The sequence below is a fragment of the Arachis duranensis genome, chromosome 6, assembly GCF_000817695.3.
Source record: "Arachis duranensis cultivar V14167 chromosome 6, aradu.V14167.gnm2.J7QH, whole genome shotgun sequence".
Lineage (NCBI taxonomy): Eukaryota > Viridiplantae > Streptophyta > Magnoliopsida > Fabales > Fabaceae > Arachis > Arachis duranensis.
This window is the reverse complement of record NC_029777.3, coordinates 99132478-99151763: the sequence shown is the minus strand read 5'-3', so window position 1 is coordinate 99151763 and position 19286 is coordinate 99132478. Positions and strand designations below refer to the sequence as shown.

General features: G+C 34.4%; 1 protein-coding gene and 1 long non-coding RNA gene across 3 annotated transcripts; one reads left to right on the top strand and one right to left on the bottom strand.

Annotated features, from left to right (window-relative positions):
* Positions 1-2321: 2321 nt before the first annotated feature.
* Positions 2322-4880, bottom strand: LOC110272820 (uncharacterized). The gene is made up of 2 exons (XR_002364285.2): positions 4730-4880; positions 2322-2600 (listed from the first exon to the last, which is right to left on the bottom strand). It is a non-coding gene; the product is annotated as an uncharacterized LOC110272820 (long non-coding RNA).
* Positions 4881-9353: 4473 nt separating this feature from the next.
* LOC107495044 (eukaryotic translation initiation factor 4G) lies at positions 9354-18426 on the top strand. 2 transcript variants are annotated; one of them, XM_052263341.1, is made up of 10 exons: positions 9354-9464; positions 9623-9884; positions 10456-10586; positions 10772-10921; positions 11063-11130; positions 11245-11301; positions 11571-12926; positions 13014-15904; positions 17604-17798; positions 17885-18426. In XM_052263341.1, the coding sequence occupies exons 2-10, from the start codon at positions 9730-9732 to the stop codon at positions 18213-18215; spliced, it is 5334 nt and encodes a 1777-aa protein (XP_052119301.1). In that variant the 5' UTR covers positions 9354-9464; positions 9623-9729; the 3' UTR covers positions 18216-18426. The 2 variants fall into 2 exon arrangements, with proteins under 2 accessions (XP_052119301.1, XP_052119302.1); XM_052263342.1 differs by having other exon boundaries at positions 9361-9884; positions 11571-12896.
* The last annotated feature ends 860 nt before the right edge of the window (positions 18427-19286 follow it).

Below are 19286 nucleotides of genomic sequence, written 5' to 3'. Positions count from 1 at the left end.
AACTTACGAGTTATTAAACGTGGGACAACAACACTTTTCGCTTCTTCTGTAAACATGAGATTGACGCTTTGTATGCACCGAAGAAAAAATATTGGTTGTCTAAATTAAGAGAGAAAGATAAATAAGTCCTTAATTTTTTATTACGAAGACAAATTAATCTCTCACTGATTGAAAATACAAAATTATCTTTGACCATTTAAAATGCGAGACATATGCATCATTCCATTCATTTTTTCCTCTAAAACGTGGACTAATGTGGACATTAGATAGAACCTCGTCCTTCTTTCTCTTCAAACCTCCAAAAACCTTTTTCTTGTTCTTTTTCAAAAACTATTGTCGATTACCATAACCACTGCCATTTCAGCATCACGCCTAAGGTAGCAACGGAGCGAGTATGGACGAATTTTTGCGCTACTAGACTCAATCTTATAATAACCCACATAGAACCCGTCCCGTTCCTAGTCGCGCATAGACTAAAATTAATCCCTAACTTGCCTCACTCCTTATCTGCGGTCCTGTAATTATTAAGATTCAATAAATAAAATTAAGTTTCAAAATTTATATAACCATTATTATATACTTAACATCAATTAAAGTAAAATCTCAAGAATGATATAATATTATTAATTTTTTTACTAATGATTTTACATATTTATATATATACAAGGTGGGTATTACCTAAACTCGCTCCGCTCCGCGCTGTTAAAACCCATCATCGAGCAAATAGGGATAGAGTGGGTATTCGCGGATACGGTAGTGTTTTCATCCCTAATTGAAAATGCAAACATATTAACGATTATATATTTCAATTTAGCTCTTTGGACAGCGATTTGTTCTCTCTTCCTAATGTTGAAAATATTATATCGTTAAAGTGACAATCTACAAATTGAGCTTTAAATACATCTCCTATTTGTATCTCTAGATACCTTACAATAAAAGGAGAATCACATCCAACATATATTTCTAATTTTTTGAGTCCCATTTTGGTGCGATTAGATAGAGCAATTGGGATATATTGCGCACATCCAAATATTCTCAAATGGGATATGTTTGGTTGTTGGCCAAAAGCTAATTGTAACTTGTTGACCTTAATCGAATAACTGCTACAACATGTAAAATTACATACCTCAAAATGAAAATTGGGAGCTTCATTTTCATAAGAAAGAGTCTAACAATCAACTGGAGATGTTTAATAAATGATTCTACTAGCCTATTTTGTGTACGAACATGAGTTATCGAATGTTCAACACTTATACAATAGCCATATAATAACCATCAAAGGCTTGACAAGTAAATTTACCAACATTATCAGGGTGAATTGTTTTGATTGAATTTTCTAGAAATTGTGCTTTTAATTTTATAATTTGTGCAAGTAGTCTCGCAAACGCCAAATTGCGAGATAATCATTAGCCCATATGAGAACATCTTAAAGATGTATTTATTAGGACCGTGAAGTATCTATAAGACCCACATTATTGATAAATTAGTCCACATATATCACTTTGAATTAACTCAAGAAATTCGGAAGATTCAAATATAGTCTTTGCTGAAAACATGTAGTACAACATAACTAATTAGAATACTAGATTGAAGAATCTTATGGTTCTCCAATAAATACCATTATTAGTTTTCAATAATCTTTTGCATCATTAGTGTTCCAGAGAGACCTAATCAGTTGTGCCAAATTGTGAATTCATTTGAACTAATAAACTTTTGATTTATTATAACACGTGATTCAATTGCATTAATACGAATATAATATATATTAGAAGAAAGCATAGGCAATTTTTTCAATATGACTTTTTTATTTGAATCGCAACACATAATATAAAATAACTCATTGTTATTCTTAAATACTGCCTCAATATGATATCCATTCTTATGGATATCTTTAAAACTCAACAAGTTCTTTTGAGAATTTGTAGATAATAACACATTATTTATAATGAGTTTTGTTCCTCTAAAAAATAAAATAATATCTCTTCTAGAATTATCAATTATTTTACTAATACCAATAATAATTGCCTTTTTATGTATAAAGTTGACAAAATAAATTTTATTTTTAAGAATAATGTAACACCCTACTACACAGTGTTTTACGCTTAAGTCGTAGAACAGAGGTAGTGTGGTATTACAAACCCCTAAACAGTAAAATATACATATAATACTGAAAGAAATAACATACTAGGAGCCTTGAAACAAACGGGTAAACAAAAGTTGCAAATGAAAAGCGCAACGCTCAAGAAATAGGATTACTCACGTGCTAAAAAACCTAATAGGAACACGATAGGAATTGGCAAAAGAATAAAGAGAAGCCAAGAAACAGCTTAACTAGCCCCCTGACTCAGCCTGCGAAGCTAAGGCTGGCCAGAGGATGTATATATACATATAAACATATATAGATATCCCCAAAATACATCAAAATATCAAAGTAAACTCCTAACTCTCCCTCAACCTCTAAGAGGAGCAGCATACATAAGTTACTTGGAGAGTAAGCTAGACATATATATACATATATACAACCAGAAACCAAAATACACCCAAGGACTACTTCGCTTCCCAGAATCCAGACGCCTAGCGAGGAGCCTCTCGACCTGAATCTGAAAAATAACAATACAATATGGAATGAGAACTGGAGGTTCTCAGCATGGTAAAAGTGCCACGCGCATAATAAATAAGGTCATGAGAATGCCATAGGCAATCCTAGAACTCCGTTATACAATTATCCAACTTAATACTAAACAGAAGCTATAAACATGGGGTAGGTATTCTAAATCTATCTAACTTACTCAATTTTAATCCTAATGTAACACCAAACCATTTCTCCATTTCCTCCCTTTCCTCCATCAATCATAATGCAACAGAAACAAACAACCAAACAAGTTCAAGCACAATTAATGAACAGATAATACAAGTACCAAATATACAAGTAGCCGGTGATATATATCAATTACGCATTCCCAATTAAGGCATTGCAAACAAAGCACACATATGCATGTGATGAATGTCTATCCTACTAGCCGTGAGCTCACGTATCGGTTATTTTGCCAGAAACCGACACATCTAGTATCTAACCCAGACATTGGTCTCTAGGTTGTGAATCTCCAGAAGGATCATAAACGAAAGAGAGTGCATTTCCACATCGAAGAAGTGTGCCTTTCCACCTTGCAACTAGAGAAGAATGTGGGGGAACCAATACGAAGGAGAGTACCTTTCTACCTTCCCCACATTTGCATCATGACAAGAGAGAGAACTTCCGTCCTCAACTTGCCATATCGACTATTTCGGCCACACACAGTCATTCCCAAATCTCATCATTTATTATCATCATTTCCTTATATTCGTTCTTTATAGCATAACAACATGTATTCATTTAGCTTTCACATATTTCTCTTATAATTCATCACGTTTACCCTTTTCGGGTCCCGACCAAACCATTTATCAAACTCTTCTTAACCTCTTTAATATCAAATAATCTTAAAATCAATCCAACTCTAACATTAAATTAATCACATAACACGAAGATTAATCTTTGACTTCTCGGACCCATGACTATCACTAAGACATCCTCGATATTTTATTTTTTTCTATTTTTAATATAACAAATGAACTCGGAATTGCGCAAACTTTATGTCCAGGCATTCGTCTTGAAATAAGCTTTCTAACAAACTAAAGATAATAATTTTATGATTTCTCTAGCCTCAGGAATAAAGGAAAAATCGTGATTGCTCTGCAGTGCATAAAACCAGAAAAACAGCAGCAGTATGTGATATTCAAAATTCGATATAAAATCCAAGTTAAATCCAATGACTTTAAAAATTAATGTAGTTAAATTTTACTCATCCAGATTTCTTTCTCAATTGGTTCTGAGTTAATACCATTTTTAATGAAGAAGTTACATTACCTGAAAGTTAAGTAAAAATGAGTCAAAATCTGTTTTAGAAACCAACAAGCTTAGTACCTTTCAATTTGAATAACTTTTATTACAAAACTCCAATTAAGCTAAATTTTGGTTTGGGAACTCCTATCTCATCCAGAAACAAGTGTGTCTTGGTTGCAACCCAATTTCTATTCTATTTTAAGAGTTACAAGCATTGAAATTTGATATATAACTTGCTGAAATCTGTTTCTTTTCAGCTTTGAGCACCAATATTCAAAAATTCACAACTCCCAATCCTCAACTCTTAAAATTCTGAAATGTTAAAGAAATAAAGCAAGTTAATTAAATTTTATAACAAACTTGGTTTCGCTCCAAAACTCAACTTGTAGAAGTCGCAGCAAGACAAACAAATTGCTGCCCTGTTTGACCTTTTCTGCTGCAGGACAGATTTAACAACCTAACTTTAAAATTTTCCATAAATTGTATATTTAACAAAAATGTCCCAAATTTTTTAGTTTAGTTCCTTATATTCCCAAGTTTAGCCCAAACTTGGTCTCATGCAATTCCGATCATTACATAATTAGTTACAGCATATGCAATACCACCACAACACAACTCTACATCCTTATTAACAAACACCAGTCCTAAACCATCATAAATAAATATAAGAGCACACCATTAATAACTTTCACACCTCATACTTCCAATATATATCCACCAACAAATCTATTCCAACAACATTACAAGGCTAATCATTAAATACAACAAACAATTCAACTTATCCTATGATCCTCTAACCTAAGTTTTCACAACACCATAAATATTAAACGTGCGAAACTTAAACCATACCTTGTCTGATCACTTAGTTCACCCAAGGCAGCCTCACAACTCAAAATTACAGTCCCTCCAAGCTCAATCAAACAGCCCTAAAACAAGCCTTGGTCACCAACAAACTTCCAAGTAATTCCAATTCAATTCCAATGCATGAACACCCACTTAACCTACACCTAATATATATATATATATATATGTAGATAGCTTGAGCCCATAAGTCCCGGAAGCTAACTTGAGCCTAAAACACCAAATTATACAAAATTTCAACACCAAAGCTCAATAAATTCAGAACTGAAAATAGGGAAATTGAGGAAGAAAATGTGGCTTTCTTACCTTTCAATGCTATGGGCTTTGTAGAGCTCGACGCCGCGGACGCATAGCCACAAACAGTGCGACGATCGGAGCTCGGAACGAGAAGTTATGTGGATTTGAATGAAATCAAGGGTTTTGGAATCTTCAACATGTTCTTCCCCATTTAGGTTGCTGCCCAGCGTGTTCTGCATGTTGAATGGAATGAAATGAGCTTCAACTCATTATATATAGTGAGTTGGTTGGGCCCACGGCCCAGTTCGGGTCTGGTTCGATCGGTTCGGCCTGTTCGGCTCAATTTTGGGCCAAATTTTTTAAAATTGGTGTCAAATTTTTCGTTTTGACGAGCTCTACCCTATTTTGATATTAATTTTGCATTTCTAATTTTCCTATTTAAAATTTGATTCGTTGACTAATTATTTACCGATTTCAGCAGAGTTTATAAGTAATGTACATGCTTGTACTATCTATAAGAATCTTCTTGTATCTTTATCATTATTTTCAAATGAAAAAGTAAACATGTGAAAAAATATAATTTAACATAGAATTTATCTTTAAAGTTAATTTTCTTTTGAAATTCGTATCTCAATCATTTTGTTAATGCATATATATATATATATATAATGAGTTAAATCATATTCTTACATATATAGTTATTTTATTTATTATACACATATTATAATAACACAAATTTATTTATGAATGTTTTAAAACTTACATAAAAAGATAAATTTAAAAGTAAATATATTCAAATAGAAATAAGTAAAAACGTATATAAATATATCGAAAATCAAATATATAACAAGGAAATAAATTATTCAATATTTACATTAATGATTAGATGACCAATATTTACTTCCGTGTCTTTAAAGAAATTAGACATATCATAATAAGTTATGATAGAAACATCTTTTGAGATAAAATTAATTTTTATTTTTTCTCATTCATTTTTAAAAATGATTGGTAAAGTTCAACTAAATGCTTTGGCGTATGACAAGTACGCGATCAATGACCTTTACCATCATAATGATGACATCTACTTTCTATATTTTTAATGTGCTCATTTTTCTTTTTTTTGTTATCTTACTTTTTGAATGATATTTTATTATTGAAGAATATTTTCTTCTTATCTTTATCATATATATTTGTTACCAAAATAGTAACTTTTATCATTTTTAAGATTACAATGTGTCATATTCATTTAGGAGAATGGAGCAGAACCACAAAGGATAAATTTCATGATTTTTCATAAGCAATTCGTTATTTTGTTATACCACAAGAAGGCATGCAATTAATTTATAGTATTTTATAAATCTCTTGTCTCGATATTGTTATTGTAGGAGTATATTCAAGACATGAAATGTCAAATATATTTTCTATAACATATCTTTATTAATAATATATTTTTCACACAATTTTAATTGTGAGGTTATTTTAAGCATTGTGAAATTATATTCAGCGATGGATTTAAAATCCAATAACTACAAATGTAATCATTTATATTGGACATTTGAAAAAATCACCAATTTTTTGTGATAATACATTTTTTCCAGGCTCTTTCATAATTTTGCTAAATATTTTATAGTAAAATATTGATTTTTTAATCTGTTGTCAAGATGACGATAAAAAAACATCATTGCGATAATATGATCCTTTAATGTTGTATTATTGTTTGCCTTAATAGTATTACTGAGATTCATTGAGTAAAGGTAAATTTTAACATCTATAATTTATAATAAATAATTTTTTTATAGAAATATAAAGTGGTACAAATTCCAAATAAAAAAAGATTTGATATGATTAAACTTTCTTATCTTAAGAGCCTTTGTGCTGATAATATCTTGCAAAAATATGATGAAAGTAGATACATAGGGCTAGAGATTTAGATATGAGAATATAGAAGAATTGTATTTTAATGATATTCTCACAATATAGCACTTGATAATTTATGAGAATAGATTTCTATTTTACAAAAATGATATACAAGATTTAACACAAGAGCTAGAATAATATAAAATTATAAACTTGGTGTTTTAAAGAAAATAATACTAGAATATTATTTATTTAACTTACTTAATAATTAGTAGAAACATATTATAGAAATTCATACCCCGTTAATTGATGATATTCCATATTTCATTATGTATAATAATGCTTCGTACTCCATAATATGACATCCACATTAATGATCATTTTATAACACTTAAGTTGTGTTTGAAAAGGAGACTGAGACTGAGAGATAGAAATTAAGATAGTGTTTATTTTGAAGTACTGAGACCGAAATTAAAAAATTAGGACTCGATATCGTGTTTGTTAGTTTGAGATTGGAACTAAAATTTCAGTTTTGCGACATAAAATTTGAGTCTTTTTAGTATCTCAAAAAAGTGGAGATTTAGGAGACTAAAATATAAATAACAATTCTTGCCCAAAATACCTTCATCCTAATTAATTAATTCTAAAGGATTTGGATCTTTTAAAGTTTGATTTTCACTTTAAAGAGTAAAGTGTAATCTTTTACTATTGATTTCATAGGTGTGACAAAAAATAAATATGAAAGAGAAACTATTTAAGGGTAAAAGATCACACTTTACTCTCTAAAGTAAAATTCAAACTTTAAAGGATCCAAATCCAATTCTAAAATAGCATCTTGTTTCGTTTTGCTCTGAACTCTTCTTCTTTCTTTTTTTTTCTCAATTTTGATTCCACTGTCTTAGTCAACTCACTAAGTCTCTGTCATGGCCAACAAACAACAACAATAACCTCATAAATCTCACGCATCTAAAGACCCTTTTCTTCTCAATTACTAATCTTTTAAGGTTCAAATTACTTCTAATTCTTCACGAATTAGCTTTTTTTCCTCTTCAAAAATCTTTGCAACTACTGCACCCAATTGTTCTCCGTTATGCTCCATCAACCCAGGTCAATTCAGTCTCCAAAACCATCGAATCACGTCCAAATTTTTGCTCAATTGAATCGTCTTTTATGTTAGTATTGGCGGTGCTACCGATAGCGGGATCGATAGAAGAGTTCCTGCTTTCTTCTCGAGCACCGAGTGGAGGAAAAAGGAGGTTCCTGGCTGAAAATTGAAATAAGAGGGGTTAGGATTTTATTTTACGTTTAATTATAATTAGGGATATTTTAGTAATTTCACATATTTTAGTCTCTACTTTTATTACAAACTAAATAGAATAGTGAGACATAATAATTTAATCTTGTACACTTTATACCAAACACAATATTAAGATTTATTTCAGTCTTAATCTCTCAGTTTTTATCTTTCAATTTCAGTCTCTTTTCAAATGCTATTTAAAAAATTGAGACTAAATTAAGTCTTTATATTATATTTAATATAAAATATATTGGATTGAGTTATATCTAAATAGGGTAAAGTACTAAATTGGTCCTCTACGTTTGGGCATAATCCTATTTTGGTCCTTAAGATTTAAAGTGTCTTATTTGAATTCAAAAAATTTTTATTTAGCTTCAATATAGTCTGACTGTGAGGTCAAAATTAAATAATTAACGAAATGTCCTCTAGGACAACAATACAAGAACAAAGTCGACAATATGGAGAATAAGTAAAAGTTTCAGAGGTACAAAATCAATATTGGATGTATCAATACATTTATTTATCATTTTCTTTAGTTTTATAGAAAATATTTCATTTAAATTATAAGAAAAATAATTAAAAAATGTATTGATAAATACACGGTTGATTTTGTACTTTTGGAGCTTGTATTTATTCTCTAGATTATTGATCTTGTTCTTGTACTACTGTCATGTAGGACATTTCGTTAATTATTTAACTTTGACCTTAAGGTGGGACTACATTAAAACTAAATGAAACTTTTTTAAATTTAAATAAAACATTTTAAAATTTAAGGACCAAAATAGGATTACGCCCAAACGTAGAAAACCAATTTAGTACTTTACCCTATCTAAATATCATATTTAATTAAGATAAGATAAATATGAAGATTGAAAGATAAATTTAAAAAAAATATTTACCTTATCTTAATTAAATATGATATTTTTTAAAAAATATAATTAAATTTTAGTTTCAAATTCTAAAAATTTCAATCTCTTTTATTTTTATTATCTAAAAATAAAGAATAAAATTTTATCTCTTCAAATTAAAATGTTAATTTCAAATTTGTAATTACTAAGTAGTATACTGAAGCGGAAGTATAGAATATAGTTTGTGGGATTCCCGGGCAGAAGTGGTAGTAAAGACTAGAGAGTTTTCTCTTCCGTACAATACACATCTCTACCTACATGTGTGGGGTCCACTCTTGTTTGAGTCAAATACACCTCTCTCTTTGCACAGTGTAATTGTGTGTCGTGTATGGACTCCCCGAGTCCACATTTCTAATCTCAATAACCACCTGACTCATAAAAATAAAAAACCCTAGTTTTTTCACACACCTAACACACTCTTCAGGTTCTCTCACTCTCCTATTCCAACTAATTCCTTTTTCTCTTCCACCGCATTGTGTTTATTGGGAATTGGGCATATGGGTTGATGTTGATTAACTAGGTTTTGTTTCATGTGGGATTGTGTGCGATGATGATGATGTCGATCTGCTTGCTTGGTTGCAGGGAAAATTGAGGAAGGAAAATCCCCCCTTTCTTTTTCTCTATTTTCTTTTCTTTTCTTTTTTTTTTGGAAAACGCTAATTTTTTGGAGGAATTAAGGGTTGGGATATATGTCCTTCAATCAATCAAAATCCGACAAGAGTGACGCTGTGTACCGAAAATCCGGGCGATCTGCCGGCTTCAATCAGCAGCGAGGCTCCTCCGGTGGTGCATACGGTAGGGGCGGCGGTGCCGCACCTTCTCCGTCACTATCCTCTAACCGCAGGTGAGTTAGGGTTTGCAAATGTGTTCCTTTTTTTTTGGGTGGGGGATTTGGTTTATGATGATAGTGGGTATTTGGAATGATTTATTTTCGTCATTTTTATTCTTTAGTAACATCCACTTTTGCACTGTTCTATGGCTGAATTTTCAATACAAAGCTTAGTTTGGTACAAGTATATTTGGGAGTGCCTTAGAACCTTGAATCAATTTCCAGAATACGGATCATTAGTTGCAGGCTGTAGTATGTGCCATTGTTTTGTGGGGTTTTGGTGGGAGTGTCGTGCATATTTTTTGGATAAAGTTAGCAATTTGACTTCTACTCTGTGCAAAGCAAATGATCATTCCTGAGGGACATTTATTTGAGATGTGATAAACGAGTATAAAGTTGTGTTTGTTGATTTTTCTTTTCCCCTGTTTTTTTTTTTTGGTTGTTTTCATTAGCATTTTGTCTTATTTTGTGTTATAATAAAATTCTTATTTGATACAAAAAATGTAAGAGGTGTTAGTTTTCATTTCTTGCTTTTCTTTTGAATAATGATGTTCTGATAATTTTTTATGGCTGTTACTTGTGTTAGTTTTAACAAGAAGTCTAATAATGCACAAGGTGGGCAATCTAGGGTAAACCCTTCTGCACTAACCGAGTCTAATAGTACTTATGCAACCCGGACTGCACCAAATGGTAGCCATGTACAGCCTCAATTTCATGGTAAGTTTTAGCAATATTTCCCCAGATTTTGCAAAATACTTTTTTGGTAGATATTATTTTGAATGAAGTGTACATTTACTAGTTATGTACTTATGTTACCTGGCCTGAAAGTTATGTTACATGACTGAGTGTTTGGTAAATGTGATTGTCTTTTATGGACATTATTCATCCACGATGAATAATAGGAGGATCTGATGCACCCGTTACCAATACCACTGTCAAGTCATCAGAATCCTCAAATGCTCAGAGGACAACCAGAGCTGTTCCAAAAGCTCCTACTTCTCAACCTCCCACCTTGAGTTCTGATTCAGCTGCTTTGACAACCCCTGCTAAGGGTATGTTGTTATCCATGTTGGTTCATATATATAGAATAAGTCAATATTTCTGAATGCTCATAAATATAACATTTTAACATGAAGGGAATTTTGTTATATGTGACTTCTGAGAGTGTTTTTGAATACTGTTTTGTGCCCTAGGAGATGCATCCAAGGCATTTCCTGTCCAATTTGGATCTATTAGTCCAGGTTTTATGAATGGAATGGCGGTAAGTTTCTCTTATCTTTGTATCACTTAATGTATCTCTAAACTTTATTTATGTATTATTTAAAGCCTGGAATTTCATGAGGAGTTGATGATGTTCTATTATAATAATATTCAGATTCCTGCTCGCACAAGCTCAGCTCCACCCAATTTAGATGAGCAGAAGCGTGATCAGGTATGCATCTTATTATTTTCTGCCCTTTATTTCCCTGTTATTTGTAGAACAATATAAATTTGCTAACAGCATCTAATCCATAAAGTAAGAAATTCTAATTGTTGACTTCTCTGGCTAGAAATTATTATTTTCGGAAATGAAATCAGTAAAAGAAGTGTATCTGTGATTTTATACTCAGTCTATTTGAAGTTGAGATAATGGGCTTTACTTGTTCTCATGGTAATTCAAGTATTATTATCTTTCATGAAATCTAGTTGTGTAACTTTCAGGCCCGCTATGATTCTTTTAAACCTGCTCCAGCACCAGCACCAGCACCAGCACCAACACCAGCACCTCCTGTTCCAAAGCAGCACCCTGTGAAGAAGGATACAGGTATTACTGATCAATCTCATGCTGGGACTAGGGCGAAGAAAGATATGCAGGTGTCAGCATTGCCTCCTGGAAGCCAGATGCAAAAGCCTTCTGTTGTTCCTTTAAGTGGAATTTCAATGCCAATGACGTATCATCAGCCCCAGGCATCTGTACAGTTTGGTGGTCCGAATCCGCAGATTCAATCTCAGGGTATGCCAACAGCATCTCATCAGATGCCTTTACCTATGCCTTTGCCAGTTGGAAATGCTCCACAAGTGCAGCAGCAGGTCTTTGTTCCAGGCCTTCAACCTCATCAGATGCATCAAGGACTCATTCATCAGAGCCAAAACATGAGTTTTACTCCTCAAATGGTCCCTCAATTGCCCCATCAGTTAGGTAGCATGGGCATTAGCATTGGCCCACAATATTCCCCACAGCAAGGAGGAAAATTTGCTCCTCGTAAAACTACTCCTGTCAAGATAACTCATCCTGAGACCCATGAGGAACTTAGGCTTGATAAAAGGGCAGACACGTATTCAGATGGTGGGTCATCCAGTGCTAAATCTTACTCTAGTGTGTCTTCTCAATCTCAACCTGCAATGCCAGTTTCTCATCCTATTAATTACTATCCATCCCATGCTCCCTTCTATCAACCCTCTAGTAGTAGTCAGATAACACCAAATTCTCAGCCACTGAGATTTAATTATGCAGTGAGCCAGGGTCCCCAAAATGTTAGTTTCATGAATTCATCTTCTCATAGTTCACTACCTGTTAATAAAGTTGTCAATCATATCCCTGGCATTGTTGAATCATCAAATCCAAAATTTTCCCGGGATGTGCATAATGCTATCTCACAATCTTCAACAGGAGCAACTTCTGTGTCTGTTAAACTTAGTAGTGGGTCTGGTGTTGTAGACTCATCAGTTGCCAATTCCAATATTTCTGCTGCCCAAAAGAGTGACCCTGCCAGAGCTTCAGTAGTGTCTGGTAATGCTAGCTCCTCTTTGCCACAAAAAGGTTCTGAAACCTCCTCTGAGGCTTCGTTGGAACAGTCTAAGTTATCCGGTGATTCTTCAGTTTTGAGCTCATTGCCAAAACAATCTGCTGCATATACCAAGGTTACAGCTGCTCCCATGAAGCCTTCATCTGCTGTGAATGAGGAGGCTGTTTTAGTTGTGTCTAATAATGAAGAAAAGGGGAAGGAATCTCTGAGTAGGTCAAATTCTTTGAAAGATAATAAGAAGGTACAGAAGGAAGGCCAATTACAGCATCCAGTATGTTAGAGAATTTTGTTCTTGAGACATCTTATGGCTCTTTATTTATTAGTTTTCTTTCTGGTATTGACTTTTTACCCCTCACAGGTTGTACAGTCTCCTACTGTTTCATATGTGTCTTCCCAAGCTGTTGAGAGATCTACTGGGGATTCTGAAACTGTTGTAACTAAAACAAACCATTCTGCAGCTGTTATCAGTGAAGATATCACAACAACGACTGAAGATACATTACCAACTCCCCCTTTGAGTATGCCTCATGCTGAAGCAAAAAGAAATGGTGCTGTAGAACCTTCTACTCATGTTTCAGCTGAAGGACCTGTTGCTCAAGCTGCGGATAGTTTGAAAAAGAATGATGAGCTAGATGAATTTTCACAACTGGATAAACTTCCAAAGAATAAAGATTCAGAAATGGGTGAAAATACTGAAATATCATCTATTCAAGGATGTAAACGGGAGCTGGATGAAACTACAAGCTGTATTCCAGAATGTGTAAACAAAAACCCTACTGCATTGGGTTCTTCTACAGATGCTTGTTTGAGTAGAGATGATATTGCAGTTAGTAGTGAAGCTGTTGTAAGTTCTCCGACATTAGACCAGAATTCATCTGATATTCCAGAAACAACATCAGAACATTTCGATGATGGTATAGAGAATGCTGGCAGTGTAGTTTTTCTTCCAGCACCAGATACTAATGATAGATCAATTTTAGATCAAAATAAGGTAAAAACTACATCTAAGGCGAAAAAGAAAAGAAAAGAGATTCTTCAGAAAGCAGATGCTGCTGGGTCAACCTCTGATCTTTATAATGCATACAAGGGACCTGAAGAGAAGAAAGATGCTGTTGTTAGCTCAGAAGAAGTGGCAAGAGTTTCTACTTCTGGAAGTTTGGAGCAGTTGTCTACTAATGCTGCTCAGCCAGATGCTATAGCAGGTGAGCAATGTAGGGAGAATAAGGCTGAACTTGATGATTGGGAGGATGCTGCTGACACGTCTTCACCAAAACTTGAAGTTTCAGATCAAACTGAACAGGTTATTGATGGATGTGTAGTCATTGTGAAGAGGTACTCTCGAGATTTCCTTTTGAAGTTTGCAGAGCAGTGCACCGATCTTCCTGAAGGATTTGAAATCACAGCAGATATTGCGGAGGCTTTGATCAGTGCCAACATTAGTAGTTCACGTGATCCGCATCCTTCTCCTGGAAGGAATATAGATAGGACTGGTGGGATGTCTAGGATAGATCGGCGTGGAGGTGCTATTACTGAGGAAGACAAGTGGAGTAAAGTTTCCAATTCTTTTCATTCTGGTATGCGTTTGGATAGTATTGGAGGTAATGCAGGATTTCGTCCAGTTCAAGGAGGCAATTTTGGTGTATTAAGGAATCCTCGCTCGCCTCTGCCATATGCTGGAGCTGGAGGGATTCTTTCTGGGCCAATGCAATCCATGGGAAATCTGGGAGGAATGCCAAGAAACAGCTGTGACAGTGAAAGGTGGCAGCGTGCTTCAAGCTTCCAGCAAAGGGTTTTGGTTCCTTCTCCTCCTCAAAGTCCTTTGCAGATGATGCACAAAGCTGAAAAGAAGTATGAAATCGGTAAAGTGACAGATGTGGAAGAGGCCAAACAGAGGCAATTGAAAGCTATATTAAATAAATTGACTCCTCAGAATTTTGAGAAGCTTTTTGAGCAGGTAAAAGCAGTTAACATTGACAATGCAGTAACTCTCACTGGTGTCATCTCACAAATATTTGAGAAGGCTTTGATGGAACCTACCTTCTGTGAAATGTATGCCAATTTCTGTTCACATTTGGCTGCTGAGTTGCCTGATTTTAGTGAAGACAATGAGAAGATAACTTTTAAGAGATTATTACTGAACAAGTGTCAGGAAGAATTTGAGAGGGGTGAAAGAGAGCAGGAAGAAGCAAACAAGGCGGATGAAGGTGAGGTCAAGCAATCTAATGAACAAAGGGAAGAGAAAAGGACAAAGGCAAGAAGACGCATGCTGGGTAATATCAGATTGATAGGAGAACTGTATAAGAAGAAAATGTTAACAGAGAGGATTATGCATGAGTGCATCAAGAAGTTATTAGGTCAGCATCAGGATCCGGATGAAGAAGATATTGAGGCTTTGTGCAAGCTCATGAGTACGATTGGGGAGATGATTGACCATCCCAAAGCCAAGGTTCATATAGATGTATATTTTGAAAGGATGAAATCATTATCAAACAACATGAATTTATCTTCGAGGGTGAGGTTCATGTTGAAAGATGCCATCGATTTAAGAAAGAACAAATGGCAACAAAGGAGGAAAGTTGAAGGTCCAAAGAAGATTGAGGAGGTGCACAGAGATGCTACCCAAGAGAGGCAGGCCCAAACAGGTAGGTTGGGTCGTGGTCTGGGCAATAATCCAGCAAGAAAAAATCCTGTAGATTTTGGTCTGAGAGGGGCATCTATGTTACCTTCACCTGTTGCTCAGATGGGTGGATTACGTGGGCTGCCTTCTCAAATTCGCGGATATGGTCCACAGGATGCTCGAATGGAAGACAGGCATGAGGCTAGGATTCTCTCAGTTCCAATGAGTCAAAGATTGGGTGATGATTCAATAACCTTGGGACCCCAAGGAGGTCTTGCTAGAGGAATGTCCTTAAGAGGTTCAACTGCAGTTTCAAGTTCAACCAGTTTTAATGGTTATACTAATTTAGCAGAGGGCTCACCATACAGTTCTAGGGAGGGCCTAGCATCAAGATATATTCCAGATAGATTTGCTGCGCGAACAGCTTCTGATCAATCAAGTGCCCAAGAGCGAAATATCAATTACGGTAACAGGGACCCGAGAAATGCAGATGGGAATTTCGACATGCCTGTTGTAACTTCGCCTTCTCAACTTCAAGGGACAGCAGTCTCCCAGATTCCTTCTTCAGAAAGGGTTTATCCGGAGGAACGGTTGCTAGACATGTCAATGGCAGCAATAAGAGAATATTATAGGTACTGCTTTCTGTGTTGTTTCATTCCACTTTGTTTTCACTTCAGTTCGGGGAGAATTGTGATTTTTCCGAATAGCATGATTATTTTTTTAGAAGTTTCAATACTTCGGAGAAGTATAAACGTCAGTAAGCTGAACATGTCTAGAGTCTTTATGTGAAATCTTTTCAGTTCTCACTTAAACATGTTATTTATAATAGTTATATAAACTATCTGCCTTAAGATTATTAAAAACAAATTAATGGTTTGTGCCATTTCTTTTGGGTGTCATGTATATGGGCGTATGATGATACTTCTCTGAAAGTGTTAGAATGGTGAACTTTTTTTAAAAAAAATATTGACTTCTGGATAAAGCTAGTGCAGAAATTGAAGTGTAGTTTCTGATATTTATAAATGTGGAGTTGTGGATAGAGTATTTAATTAGTATTGTCAATATTACATCTATACCTGTATAAATGTACAGGATGGTAAGTTGATATTGGATAAGATTTTGTGCATGAACTGTGCATATGGTAGTGCATAAGGTAGTTTTTGAACTGAACATTGTAAGTTGCGAGTAACTTATTCTAGTTGAGAGAGATAGGCTGGCATGGATGGGGGGAAGCCGGTTTGTTGAAAAGGGAAAAAAAGGGAGAAAAGGAGGTTAAGTTCCTTCTGGATGTGTTAAACCAAAGAAATATGGCGGGTAGGTCATACATGCTAGACCTGAGATTCATAGCTTTTGAAATGCTATTTCCTTTAAATTTGCTGGCTCAGTGGGATATAATGGTTGTGTGAATGGGTTACTTATTACTGATTTAACAACCATGTTACAGTTATTAGAACATGTTATGCAATTTTTGTCTCATGATCCACAATGTCTTGTTGCGGTATCCCTACCAGTGTGATGTGTCTGATATAATATTTGTCTTATTACTGATTTAACAACCATATATTTTACGACATTTCTAGCCAGTTATGGGTATTTGATACTTTGAAGAGAATTAATTGTCCACATTAGTATAATACCTGTGAAATCTTTGTCCAACTGATATGTTTTACAATGTTGTGTCATTTGAATATATTATATGTTTTACCCTGAATCCGTCAAGTTTCTATTACTGACTTACTGTGTAATTTTTGTCCACTTTCTCTTAGTAGATTGGGTAGTATTTGGGATTCTTCTGAGAGGTTAGTGTTATACAATACAAGGGTATTAGATATAATGTTACCTAAATCTTTAGGGGAGATCAATGTATGGTTTTAGAATATAGGGGAGTTGGGTTGAATTTAATCTAATTTCAACAAAGTTGAGTGTATTTTGCCCTAGTTTTGTTGTATCTCAGTTAACTTCTGGTTGAATTCCAGTTATCAGTTGAATTATTAAACCTCTAAATCTGATATTTAGGGAAGAATTGAACAGAAATTCCTCTGGCCAATCATTATAAATGTATAAAAACAATGTTGAAAACCATATTTTAATCCACTAGAAGAGTGTCTATTTCTTTATTTTTTATTTATTTGTTTTGTGGTGCTAATTCCTATAGATTCTGGAAAGATTATTATGGTGCAGATTTAATTTTATTCTTTTAATAATTTTTATGGGTGGTGAAACTTCCTGTACCATGTCAGAGAGCAGTTTGTCTAAAGTTTGTTTACGGTTGTAGAATTATTTTCAGTCATTTTATCACATAAATATCTGACAGCAAATTGCTCAATTCAGTGCTAGGGATGAGAAGGAAGTTGTTTTGTGTGTGAAAGATTTGAACTCTCCAAGCTTCCATCCTTCCATGGTGTCTATTTGGGTCACAGACTCTTTCGAGAGAAAGAACACAGAGAGAGATCTTCTGGCTCAGCTACTAGTCAACCTTGTGAAGTCTCAGGATGGTATCTTGAGTCAAGCCCAGCTCATCAAAGGGTTAGTTTTATATGATAATGAATGGTAAGAGAAGATTTGTTATTGTGATGAGAATTTTACTCATGAATCCTTTTTATCTTGGCTAGGTTTGAATCTGTTCTCAGTACTTTGGAAGATTCAGTTAACGATGCCCCCAAAGCACCAGAGTTTCTTGGCCGCATTTTTGCCAAAGCTGTAACAGAGCATGTAGTCTCTTTGAAAGAGATTGGGCAGTTAATACATGATGGCGGTGACGAACCTGGCAGTCTCTTAGAAGCAGGACTCGCAGCTGATGTTCTTGGAAATACCTTGGAGGTCATAAAAATGGAGAAAGGTGATGATGTTTTAAGTGAGATCCGGACAAGCTCCAACTTGCGGTTGGAGACTTTCAGGCCACCTGAACCTTTGAAATCAAGGAAGTTAGAGAGTTTTATTTAGAGGATAGAGATGCTCATAATATCCTTTTGAAATAGAGGGAAAAATTATTTATGCCTAGTGTTTATAGGATACTCAAATTTGCTGAAAACGTTTTCTCCATACCGGTTGGTGGGAAGAATTTTGCAAATGTGGTTTCTGTCATTATTTGTGACATCACTGGAATTATATAGCAGGTTCATGGAAGCAGCAGAAATTTTGGGCTGTTATGTCATCTTCGATGTGGGTTTTGCTTTCTCAACAGTCTATTGAAATATACCGACACATTGATCTGCATCGTATCAATAAATAGACGCGAAGGGTTTTCTAGTTTGTAAAAGAACCTTTATGCTAATGGGACATGTGGTCAAGCATAATTGAAATAAGGAAAACAAAAACAATATTGGTACACCAGATATTTCTACACTTAAATACATTTAGATAGATAAAAATAATGTTATTTATTTATTTATTTATATTATTTAGTTTAACAAAATATAGAGAGCCTTGGTTGGTTGGTTACAAAATATTTGCGTCAAAATGACGTTTATTATAAGAATGTATGCGTAAGGGTCGTTACCTCCCGAAGGCCATTAACATTTGAGTAAAGTATCATCTTGGTTCGTCCTTGCCATTTTTTTGAATGACAACGTGATTCTTAACAAAAAACACGATCTATTTTTGTCTCTCATCCTATGCTCTGTCTGCCAATGCAGTCTTCCGGTCACTTTCATAGCGAAAATTTGACGGAAATTATTGACGTGTATAGGCAAGTGGATGACATGGATGGCTTGAGTGGTAGCGAAAACTTACATGGAAGATGGAAGTCCACGTGGCTAAGTGAAATGGACAGGGACCTATCTGTCCGTTGGCAGTGCTGGAGCAAGAAATAAGAAAAGATTTGTTGTCCCAAAATGCAATTGTGGGATTCATGCAATTCTTTTCATGTCGTCAACACAGTCGAATCCTAATAGGTTATTCTTTGGATGCCCATATTTCAAGGTATGAAATAATTAGTTATGTTCTTATTCTTGTTAAGATTTGTAGCAAGCATCTCTTCATTACAATTCTAGTTTTTTTTTTTATTTTTTACTG

What these genes read in the sequence shown, in the direction of transcription:
- LOC107495044 (XM_052263341.1), top strand. Translation starts at nt 9,730, where the DNA reads ATGTCCTTCAATCAATCAAAATCCGACAAGAGTGACGCTGTGTACCGA. An exon ending in TTTGACAACCCCTGCTAAGG is followed by an intron (nt 10,922 to 11,062) that starts GTATGTTGTTAT and finishes TTTGTGCCCTAG; the next exon opens with GAGATGCATCCAAGGCATTT. An exon ending in GCAATAAGAGAATATTATAG is followed by an intron (nt 15,905 to 17,603) that starts GTACTGCTTTCT and finishes TGCTCAATTCAG; the next exon opens with TGCTAGGGATGAGAAGGAAG.